General features: G+C 40.9%; 1 protein-coding gene across 5 annotated transcripts in view; it reads left to right on the forward strand.

Annotated features, from left to right (window-relative positions):
• Window positions 1-264: 264 nt before the first annotated feature.
• AGBL3 (AGBL carboxypeptidase 3) overlaps window positions 265-12,366 on the forward strand; it is a 103,977-nt gene continuing 91,875 nt past the window's right edge. Inside the window, exons 1-3 of one of the 5 annotated variants that reach the window (XM_069588441.1) lie at window positions 327-749; window positions 1,801-1,908; window positions 2,761-2,821. Coding sequence is in view for 2 of the 5 variants with exons in the window: in XM_069588443.1 (XP_069444544.1) it covers window positions 1,846-1,908; window positions 2,761-2,821 (124 nt within the window). In the remaining 3 variants the exon portion in view is untranslated. Of the gene's footprint in view, window positions 750-1,800; window positions 1,909-2,760; window positions 2,822-12,366 lie in introns of all 5 variants that reach the window. The other 4 variants (XM_069588443.1, XM_069588440.1, XM_069588439.1 and 1 more) reach the window with 4 other exon arrangements.

Below are 12,366 nucleotides of genomic sequence, written 5' to 3' on the forward strand. Positions count from 1 at the left end.
CCAGATGCCATGATCTTCGTTTTCTGAATGTTGAGCTTTAAGCCAACTTTTTCACTCTCCTCTTTCACTTTCATCAAGAGGCTTTTTAGTTCCTCTTCACTTTCTGCCATAAGGGCGGTGTCATGTGCATATCTGAGGTTATTGATATTTCTCCCGGCAATCTTGATTCCAGCCTGTGCTTCTTTACTTCAACTGAAATGCTGTGTAGCTAGGTCTGCCCGAGGTCTCGCGAGGTGACCCCGTTGCCCTGGTAACGAGTGCGGCGCGCCGCGAAGTGAAGGGCGTGGCGGGGGCTGCTCAACTGCAGTAGCGTTTTACCCAGTGTCGGGGCTGTTGGCGTCTGGGGCAGCGCTGCGGCTCCCGGCACGGAAAAGGCGGCTTGCCGGGCCGCGGAACGACTGACCTGGCCGGGAGACTCTGGGCGAGGGGGAGGTGGCCGCGACGGGACAGGGAAGTGCCGAGGGGGACAGTCCCTAAGGGGAAAGATAGCGCCCGAGAAAATGTGCCCTTCCCCCCACTGCTGGGTCGCGAAATGAGTGTGGGAGGAACACTTGGGCCGCCCGGGAATTGTGGCTTCCCTGTCCTTCCAGCCGAGGAAGTTGTTCCTGCCCGCGGAAGGCCCCCGCACGTCTGGGCGGGGCGGTGCCGGCTGTGTCGCTTGTGAGGTAGAAGACGCGCGCGGAGGGAGCGCCACTTAGATCCGCCTGTGTCTGTGGCGTCCCTGCCGCTCAGGTTTTACCCTGCAGCAGGTTGGTGCGCCTCATATTTTCACGTAAAAAGAACCAAGATTTATACCAGTTTCAGTTCAGTTCAGTCGCTCAGTCGTGTCCGACTCTTTGCGACCCCATGAACCGCAGCACGCCAGGCCTCCCTTTCCATCAGCAACTCCCGGAGTTCACTCAGACTCACGTCCATCGAGTCGGTGAGGCCATTTTAGTTTTCCAAAATTGGAGTTGTGGTCCCCAAACGGAACCTTTAGTCTCTTACTGCTGAAGGTATCATCCATAAGACAGACTTCTCTGTTGTATTCGTAGTTTTTCCGCTGTGGAGCTTGGGCTTTATATAGTCCACGCTCGAAACACTTTGCTGAAAAGAGCGGCTTTATGTAGTCCACGCTCTAAAACCTATTTTGTAGAAAAGAGCGTAAACCAGTAGTTTCAAAATTAGTAAATTCCTTTAGTCTCTCAAAAATAGTAGACTCTTGACAAGCGATTTCTATTATTTCATTGTCTTTGCCATTTAAGAGAATACTCGCATAGGGAGGATTAATGGTCGTTGTCAGTACAGCCTTCTGATAACGATTGAAATTCCAGTAAGACTTAAACCGAATATTTAGAACGGACAGTATCTACAGAATATCAACCAAAATACAGAGAATAAAAGCCTATTTTCATTTGAAAAATTACGCAGAAAAAAATAACTATATTGTTGAAACTCAATGCCTGAATCAGTAATTGTAAATTTTCTTTGATTCATGCTTTTTAATTCCTCAGGCTCATTCTGAACTTTCTATCGCTGTATGATATTTAATTGTAAATAGAGGATGTAGATGATTTGGCTTTGTACCCTGAAAATTCCTTTTTCAGTTAAATTACTGGTTTTTTCTTTTGTGTTTTTTGTCTGTAATAAAAATAGAAAATGTATTTAAATCTTTGAAAGTAAAGGTTTAATTAGCTGTGTCCTAATTTCCTTTATAGAGAAAACTTTTGTCACTATTAATTGAATATATTTGGGATAAACATTTTAATGTGTGCTTAAAAAGAAAACTGCCAAACAAGTTCCTTACAAATTGTTTTATAGCCGACGTACATAATAAAAGAAATTTTGAGCCAGATATTGGAAGAGATGTCAGAAGATTCAGAAAAGGAAGACTATTCAGACAGAACAATCAGTGATGAAGATGAATCAGTATGTTTTTCTCAACTTTATCCTACTTAAAACTTGTTATAAAATACAAATTCCCAGTAAAAATGTTATAAATTCAATTGACTAACAATCAATTGGATATTTAAATCACTTGTCACTGAAGTTGGGAAATAAATTGATTGAAAGCAAAGCTGTTACTGTGTGCAGTATGCCCTATGTAAAAAGAGAATCTATATTGGGGTTTTTTTTGAGAAAGTATTTTAGGTAAGACTTCTCTGAGTTATCTTAATAGTAGGACCTCCTATTTCTAAACCTGCTGTGTGTCACCGTAATAGGTTTCATGTGGCAGTGATGTAGCAAAAGTACATAGAGGAAGAAAGCCGGGAGGGGGGAAACTATCTCTTTCTAAACAAAATAGTTTAGCAGTAGTTAAAGATATTTCTTCTGGTTCCAGCACATATTTCTAAGAAATTCCCTTCACATTTTGGTAAAGTATAAATTATCTATGTAAGTTAAGGTCCCAAAATAAACTACGTAAATGAGGTATAATCCATTAAGTCCGCGGCTTTCTGGGTTTCTTGTCTTTCTTCCATTTTCCAGTTAATTTTATGTTGAATTTGAGTTGTTTTGCCAGGCTTATCAAGAATCTTTAAACTATTTCTTCTCTACAATCATTAATATGGCCTTGCCTGTGGAAGAAGAGAAATAAAAGATGAAAACTTTGTTTCAGGATATTCAAAGTGTTGGGTGATTTGAGACCAACAGCTGATAATAATCCTTTTTCGTTTGTTAAAGATTAATGACACACTCAGTTCTAAGCATTAAGATGTAAAATATTTCTGGATTGGAAAGCTGTTTTTAAAATAGAAATATTTTAAAATTCTCTTGTTTTAGGATGAGGATACCTTTATGAAGTTTGTAAATGAAGACATCCATCAGTGTGCACTTTTAACAGGTTTGAAATTATTCATATATTCTCCATTCTCTTTCTGATAAGACCTTAAGTAGATGAAAAATGAGAGAAAGCTAGAAAAAAAAGTCAGAATGAATAACACAGGAATTATTATTCTGTTATTGGTAAGGAGAGATGTATTTTTAATAAAAAGTATTTTGGAGTTTGAACATTTTTTTTTAAATTGCAGTATAGGAGATTTACAATATTCTGTTTCAGGTATACAGAAAAATGACTCAGTTATATATATAATATATATAGTTTTTCACATTATTTTCCATTATAGATTATTAGAAGATAATGTAATTGCCTGTGTTATTCAGTAAAGCCTCGTTTTTATCTATTTTATGTATAGTAGGTTGTTAATCCCATACTCCTAATTTATCCCTCCCACTTCCTTTCCCCTGTGATAACCATAAATTTGTTTTCTGTGTCTATAAATCTGTATGTATTGAATTTTTTAGATTCCACATATAAACTATATTGACATTTGTCTTCCTCTGTCTAACTTACTTCACAGGTATTTTTAAAAATGATACAAGTGAACTTATTTACAAAACAGAAATAGACTGATAGATTTTTTAAAACAAACATGTTTACCACAGGAGAAATGTGGGGGAGGGGTAAATAAGGAACTTGGACTTACATACATACAGGTATAATGTTCTCAAGGTCCATCCATGTATTTTTGAGGTCCATATTGTTGCAAATGGCCATATCCCATTCATTTTTATGGCTGAGTAATATTTTATTATATATATATATGTGTTTATATACAATACATCTTAAATCAGTCATCTATTGATGGGGACTTGGGTAGCTTCCAAGTCTAGGCTATTGTAAATAGTGCTGCTATGAACATTGGGATACATGTCTCTTTTTTAATTAGAGTTTTAGTTATTTCTGGATATAAATCCCAGGAATGGGATTGCTGGATCATATGGCAGTTCTATTTTTAGCTTTTTAAGAAACTTCCATACTGTTTTCCATAGTGGCTGCACCAATTTACATTCCTACCAACAGTGTATAAGCGTTCCCTTTTCTCCACACCCTCTCCAGCTTTATTCTTTGCAGACTTTTTGATAGTCATTGTGACCTGTGTTAGGAGATAACCTCATCGTTCTTTTGATTTACATTTCCCTAATATTATCAGTGGTGAGCCTCTTTTCCTGTGCCTGTTGGCCATCTCTGTGTCTTCTTTGGAAAAATATCTATTTAAGTATTCTGTTCATTTTTTGGCTAGATTGTTTGGGGTTCTTTTTGTTTGTTTTAAAATTTTATTGGAATATTTTATTGGAAAAATTTATTGGAATAAAATTTTATTGGAATTGATTTACAGTGTTGTGTTAGTATCAGGTGTGCAACAAAGTGATTCAGTAATACATATACATATATTCATTTCTTTTTCAGATCCTTTTCTCATAAAGTTTATTACAGAATATTGAGTAGAATTCCTTGTGTTATACAGTAGATCCTTGCTGGTTATCTATCTTACACATGGTGCAGTCTGTGCAAGTTTCTTATTTATCCCTCCCCCACAACATTTCCCCTGTGATTACCATGTTTGTTTTCAAAATCTATCAGTCTATTTCTGTTTCATGAATAAGTTTGTATCATTTTTAAAAATTAGATTCCATATATTGGTGATACATATGATATTTGTCTTTGTCCGACTTACTTCACTTAGTATAATAATATCTAGGTCCATCCATGTTGCTACAAATGACATTATTTTGTTCTTTTTTATAGCTGAGTGGTATTCCATTGTATATATGTACCACATCTTATCCATTCCTCTGTTGATGGACATTTAGTTTGCTGTCATGTCTTGGCTATTGTAAATAGTACTGAAATGAACATTGGGGTGCATTATCTTTTCGAATTATGGTCTTCTCTGCATATATGCCCAGGAGTGGGATTGCCAGATCATGATGTTGTTGTTGTTCAGTAACTAAGTTCAGTTACTAAGTCCAACTCTTTGTGACCCCATGGACTAAGCCTGCCAGTCTTCCTTGTCCTTCACTACCTCCCAGGGTTTGCTCAAATTCATGTCCATTGAGTTGATGATGCTATCTAACCATGTCATTCTCTGCCACCCACTTCTCCTTTTGCATTCAGTCTTTCCCAGCATCAAAGTCTTTTCCAATGGGTTGACTCTGCATCAGGTAGCCAAAGTATTGGCGCTTCAGCTTCAGTCCTTCCAATGAATATTCAGGGTTGATTTCCTTTAGGATTGACTGGCTTGATCTCCTTGCAGTTGAATGGATTCTCAAAACTCTTCTCTAAAAAAAAAAAAAAAAAACAAAACAAAAAACTCTTCTCTAATACAATTTAAAAGCATCAGTTCTTTGATGCTCAGCTTTCTTTATGGTCCAACTCTCATATCCATATTGACTACTGGAAAAACCATAGCTTTGACTAGATGGACCTTTGAGGGCAAAGTGATGTCTTTGCTTTTTAATACGCTGTCTAGGTTTGTCATAGCTTTCCTTCCAAGGAGCAAGTCTTTTAATTTCATGGCTGTAGTCACTATCTGGAGTGTTCTTGGAGCCCAAGAAAATAAAATCTGTCACTGTTCCACTTTTCCGCTTCAATTTGCCATGAAGTGATGGGACTGGATGCCATGATCTTAGTTTTCTGAATGTTGAGTTTTAAGCCAGCTTTTTCACTCTCCTCTTTCACCCTTATCAAGAGGCTCTTTAGTTCCTCTGCATTTTCTGCTATTAGAGTAGTATCATCTGCATATCTGAGGTTGTTAATATTTCTTCTGTCATTCTTGATTCCAGCTTGTGATTCATCCAACCTGTCATTTTGCATGATGTACTCTGCATGTGTGCATGCTAAATCATGTGTGCTAAGTCACTTGAGTCATGTCTAACTCTTTGCAACCCTGTGGACTGTAGCCCACCAGGTTCCTCTATCCATGGGATTCACGCAAGAATGCTGGAGTGGGTTGCCATGCTCTTCTCCAGAAGATCTTCCTGACCCAGGGATGAAACTCACATCTTACAGTCTCCTGCATTGGCAGGCAGGTTCTGTACCACTGGCACATATAAGTTAAATAAACAGGGTGATAATATGCAGCCTTACCATACTCCTTTCCCAATTTTGAACCAATCAGTCATTCCATGTAAGGTTCTAACTGTTGCTTCTTGACCCTCATACAGATTTCTCAGGAGACAAGTAAGGTGATTTGGTATCCCCATCTCTTTAAGAATTTTCCAGTTTATTGTTATCTACACAGTCAATGGCTTTAGTGTAATCAATGAAGTAGATGTTTTTCTGGAAATCCCTTGCTTTCTTTATGATCCAGTGAATTTTGGCAGTTTGATCTCTGGTTCCTCTGCCTCTTCGAAACCCAGCTTATACATCTAGAAGTTCTCAGTTCGTGTACTGCTGAAGCCTAGCTTGAAGGATTTTGAGCATAATCTTACTGGCATGTGAAATGAGCACTAATTGTGCAGTACTTTGAACATTCTTTGGTACTGTCCTTCTTTGGAATTGAAATGAAAACTGAGCTTTTCCAGCCCTTTGGCCACTGCTGAGTTTTCTAAAAATGCTGACATAGTGAATGAAGCTCTTTAACAGCATCATCTTTTAGGATTAGCTGGAATTCTATCACCTCCCCTAGCTTTGTTCATGGCACTGCTTCCTAAGGCCCACTAGACTTCACATTCCAGGATGTCTGGCTCTAGGTGAGTGAGTGACCACACCATCATGGTTATCTGGGTCATTAATACATTTTTTTGTATAGTTCTTCTGTGTATTCTTGCCACCTCTTCTTAATACCTTCTGCTGCTGTTAGGTCCTTGCCATTTCTGTCATTTATTGTGCTGTCCTTGCATGAAATGTTCCCTTTATATCTCCAGTTTTCTTGAAGAGCTCTCTAAGTCTTTCCCATTCTGTTGTTTTCTTCTGCTTTCTTGCAGTGTTCGTTTAAGGTCACCTTATCTCTCCTTACTATTCTGCTCCATTTTTTCTAAGGGATTCTTGCCCACAGTAGTAGACATAATGGTCACCTGAATTAAGTTCACTCATTCCCATCCATTTTAGTTTACTGATTCCTAAGATGCTGATGTTCACTCTTGCCATCTCCTTCTTCACCATGTGGACCTAATATTCCAGATTCCTATGCAATATTGCTCTTTACAGCATACGACTTTACTTTCACCATCACACACATCCGCAGCTGAGTGTTGTTTCTGCTTTGGCCTGCTGCTTCATTCTTTCTGGAGCTATTAGTAATTGCCCTAGGCTCTTCCCCAGTAGTATATTGGACACCTCTGAACCTGACAGGCTCACCTTCCAATGTTGTATCTTTTTGCCTTTTCATACTGTCCATGGGTTTCTCCAGGCAAGAATACTGGATGGAGTGGTTTGTCATTCTGTCCTCTAGTGGACCACGTTTTATCAGAACTCTCCACTATGACCCATCTGTATTGGGTGGCCCTGCACTGCATGGCTCATAGCTTCTTTGGGTTATTCAAGCTCCTTCTTCAGGACAAGGCTGTGATCTGTGAAGGGATGCTTGATCATACGGTGGTTCTATTTTTAGTTTTTTATCTCTTCAAGAAAATTAGTGATACCAAGGGAACATTTCATGCAAAGATGGTCACAGTAAAGGACAGGAATGGTATAGACCTAACAGAGGCAGAAGATGTTAAGAACAGCTGGTAGAAATACACAGAAGAACTATAGAAAAAAGATCTTCATGACCCAGATAACCATGATGGTGTGATCACTCACCTAAAGCCAGACATCCTGGAATGTGAAGTCAAATGGGCCTTAGGAAGCATCACCACAAACAAAGCTAGTAGAGTTGATGGAATTCCAGTTGAGCTCTTTCAAATCCTAAAAGATGATGCTGTAAAAGTGCTCCACTCAGTATGCCAGCAAATTTGGAAAACTCAGCAGTGGCCACAGGACTGGAAAAGGTCAATTTTCATTCCAATCCCAAAGAAAGGAAATGCCAAAGAATGTTCAAACTACCACACAATTGCACTTATCTCACACGCTAGCAGTCCATGGGGTTGTGAAGGGTCAGACACGACTGAATGATTTCACTTTCACTTTTCACTTTCATGCACTGGAGAAGGAAATGGCAACCCACTCCAGTGTTCTTGCCTGGAGAATCCCAAGGATGGGGGAGCCTGGTAGGCTGTCGTCTATGGGGTTGCACAGAGTCGGACATGACTGAAGCGACTTAGTAGCAGCAGCAGCAGCAGCACATGCCAGCAAAGTAATGCTTAAAATTCTCCAAGTGAGGCTCCAAAAGTATGTGAACCATGAACTTCCAGATGTTCAAGCTGGTTTTAGCAAAGGCCGAGGAACCAGAGGTCAAATTACCAACATCCACTGGATCATTGAAAAAGCAAGAGAGTTCCAGAAAAACATCTATTTCTGCTTTATTGACTATGCCAAAGCCTTTGACTGTGTGGATCACAATAAAATGTGGAAAATTCTGAAAGAGATGGGAATACCAGACCACCATCTGCAGTGATTTTGGAGCCCCAAAAAATAAAGTCAGCCACTGTTTCCCCATCTATTTGCCATGAAGTGATGGAACCAGAGGCCATGATCTTCGTTTTCTGAATGTTGAGTTTTAAGCTAACTTTTTCACTCTCATCTTTTCACTTTCATCAAGAGGCTTTTTAATTCTTCCTCACTTTCTGCCATAAGTGTGGTGCCATCTGCATATCTGAGGTTATTGATATTTCTCCTGGCAATTTTGATTCCATCTTGTGCTTCATCCAGCCCAGAATTTTGCATGATATATTCTGCATATAAGTTAAATAAGCAGGGTGACAATATACAGCCTTGAAGTACTCCTTTCCTGATTTGGAACCAGTCTGTTGTTCAATGTCCAGTTCTAACTGATGCTTCTTGACCTGCATACAGCACCATCTGCTCTCTCATTTTTGGGCTCCAAAATCACTGCAGATGGTGACTGTAGCCATGAAATTAAATGACGCTTGCTCCTTGGAAGGGAAGTCATGACCAACCTAGATAGCATATTCAAAAGCAGAGACATTACTTTGCCAACAAAGGTCCATCTAGTTCAAAGCTATGGTTTTTCCAGTAGTCATGTATGGATGTGTGTGTTGGACTGTAAAGAAAGCTGAGTGCCGAAGAATTGATGCTGTTGAACTGTGGTGTTGGAGAAGACTCTTGAGAGTCCCTTGGACTGCAAGGAGATCAAACCAGTCAATCCTAAAGGAAATCAATCTTAAATATTCATTGGAAGGACTGATGCTGAAGCTGAAGCTCCAATACTTTGGCCACCTGATGTGAAGAGCTGACTCACTGGAAGAAGACTGATGCTGGGAAAGATTGAAGGCTGGAGGAGAAGGGTATGACAGAAGATGAGGTAGTTGGATGGCATCACCGACTCAATGGGCATGAGTTTGAGCAAGCTCCGTGAGTTGATGAAGGACAGGGAAGCCTGGCGTGCTGCAGTCCATGGGGTCGCAAAGAGTCAGACATGACTGATCAGCTGAACTGAGGCGAGATTGCCAGAATGCAAGATGCTGAGCAGACCTTTCTGATAGAAACCTCAGGATACCTCTAGAAGTGTGGATATCCCTCTACCTCCTGGGGAAGACTGGCCCAGACTCAAGAGACACTGTCCACAAAGAGATTGATGTGTTTTAATTTATGGGGGATTGTTTGTGGTGTAGAATAAAGGCTCGAAGCTTAAGCCAAAGCCATGTCTGAGTGATTAGGGCACAGGAAAAGGAAGTGAACACCTCCATCATGCCCTCTGCAGTCCACCAAGCCTGCTCCTTGGGTTGGGGTGGGCCCAGTCTCAGAGGCCTGAACATAGTTTCCTATGATCCAAAAACTGACAGAGATTTACAGAAGAGTCAAGAAATGAAAACAGTCCCATGTTTACTACAGAATAAAGAAGCAGCTCATCCCTGCTGTCTTAGATGAGTAAGCAAAAATCAATGCAGGGAGTTTCTGTAATTCTAACATCTCTCTTTAGCATATAATCACATAAATTATGGGCTTCCTTGGCAGCCCAGACCATAAAGAATCTTGACTGTATTGCAGGAGACCCAGGTTCAATCCCTGGGTCAGGAAGATCCATTTTGAATTTATTTTTGTGTATGGTGTTAGAGAACTTTCTAATTTCATTCTTTTACATGTAGCTGTCCGGTTTTCCCAGCACAACTTATTGAAAGATTGTGTTTTCTTTATTGTATATTCTTGCCTCCTTTGTCACAGATTAATTGACCATAAGGGTAGGGGCTTATTTCTGGGTTTTCTGTCTTTTTCCATTGATGTACATGTTTATTTTTGTGCCAGTTGTTGTTCAGTCGCTAAGTCATACCTGAAGCTTTGTGACCTCATAGACTGTAGCATGCCAGGCTCCTCTGTCCTCCACTGTTTCCCGGAGTTTGCTCATATTTCATGTCCACTGAGTCAGTGATACTATCTAACCATTGCATCCTCTGTTGTCCCCTTCTTGTATTGCCTTCAGTCTTTCCCAGCATCAGCGTTTTGTGCCAGTACCATACTGATTTGTAGTATAGTCTAAAGTCAGGGAGCCTGATTCCTCTACCTCCATTTTTCTTTCTCAGGATTGCTTTGGCTATTTGGGGTCTTTTGTGTTTCCATACAAACTGAAAAAAGTTTTTGTCTAGTTCTGTGAAAAACTCCATTGGTAATTTGATAGGGATTGCACTGAATCTGTAGATTGCCTTGGGTAGTAGTATAGTCATTTTGACAAGATTGATCCTTCTGATCCAAAAACATCATATATCTTTCCATCTATTTGTGTCATCTCTTTCTTTCATAAGTGTCTGATATTAATAATTTTCAGAGTACAGGTCTTTTGTCTCCTTTGGTAGGTTATTATTTTTGATGTGATGGTAATGGAATTGTTTCATTAATTTCTCTTTCTGATTTCTCATTGTTAGTGTGTAGGAATTTCCGCAAGATATTTCTGTGTGTTAATTTTGTATACTGCAACTTTACCAAATTCATTGAGTTCTAGTACTTCTCTGGTAGCATATTTAGGATTTTCTTTCTATAGCATTGTTTCTTTAGCATTTTTATAACTTCCTTTTTGAACTTGCAGCTTGGTCACTTGACCCCTTGATAAGTGAAGAGGTGTGATTGGTTTCGTAGTGTCTAGAGGCTGTGCTCCATGTAGGCTAGGGTTCCTCTTTCTTTGTGGTCGTCACTGCCTAGTTGGGTTCTGTCTGCTCCCCAGTTTTTGGAGTAGAAGTGCTGAGGGTTGGGTTGGAAAAGGCTCCATTACCTTTGAGTGTTTGCCCCTTCCTAAAGGAGGTGATTGCGGAAGCTAGTGTGCTCCTGAGGTCACAGTGCACCTGTGCATCACTTGGGTAAGTATCACAGTTCCTCTCAGAAGCAGCTCAAAGTCATATCCCTTTGTCCATTGTGTTTGTCCCAGATACAGTACAGGGCTGTGGTGTGGAGTAGACTGGGGCCGGGGACATGGACATTGTGGCTGCAGGAATTGAGGTGGCTCTGCTGCTACCTTGTGACCTGGGCTGCCTCTCTGGCACACTTCTCCCTGGACCTGTCTGCCCCACATCTGGCGCTGAGCTGCAGTGGGGTGGACGGAGCCCGAGTGCAGTCACTGGGAAACAAGCTGTGGCATATTCTTGACCATGGCCTGTGCACCCAAGGTTTAGCACTTAGCTGCTTCACACATTCTTGTGGCACTGCCTAGTGTGTACACAGTGGTCTTCACAGCTCTGCCTGCATCACACCCAGGCACCCTGGTATGATTCTGTGTAGTTAGACGAAATCTTTGCCCTTATCTGATGCCAGGTTGTGGTATGCAGTGAGTGGGGACAGGGTGCTCACCCCTTCGGTTTGGGAAGTGCAGCAAGGCAGCGGCTGCCAGTGCAAGGCAGAGCTGCCAGCTCCACCCAGTCAACCAACTCACGTGCACCCCTCACAGGAAGAGTCTAGGTTCCTCCAGCCCTTTTCTCCGTCTCAGTGGATTTCCCAGCAGGCAAGGGGGCTTGTCTCCTTGTGCAGGACCCAGGACAGGGATGCCCTGATTGTGAGTCTGTCTGCTCCCTCCCCAGGGTAAGGGTCTGCCCACGCAACATTCTCTTCCTTACAGATCCCTCTCAGAGGCACAAGTCCTACCTGACTTGGTGCCCTTTTTATCTGTCTTCCCAGGTTACATGAAGGTCTTTCTTGCTGCTTTAGTTATATCGGAGACCTTCTGCCAGTTTCCAGTTAGTTTTCTCTGAGAATTGTGCCACATGGAGGTTTTCTTAAATGTATTTGTTGGGAGGGGTGAGCACCTCATGGTCCTATTTTGTCATCTTGATCTTCCCCTGAAGTTCAAACTTTTAAGGTTTGTTTGATTTTTATATAAACTAAATGAAAGTGGTCATTATAGAGGACTTCACCTAACATAAGAATTTACCTTGACATTGCATTTTTTTTTTTTTTCTGGCCATGCTGTGTGGTGGCATGCAGGATCTTAGTTCCCTGACCAGGGATCCAAACCATGCCCCCTGCATTGGGAGCATAGTCTTAACCACTGGAATGCCAGGGAA

This window comes from Ovis canadensis, chromosome 4, assembly GCF_042477335.2.
Source record: "Ovis canadensis isolate MfBH-ARS-UI-01 breed Bighorn chromosome 4, ARS-UI_OviCan_v2, whole genome shotgun sequence".
In the NCBI taxonomy this organism is placed as follows: Eukaryota; Metazoa; Chordata; class Mammalia; order Artiodactyla; family Bovidae; genus Ovis; species Ovis canadensis.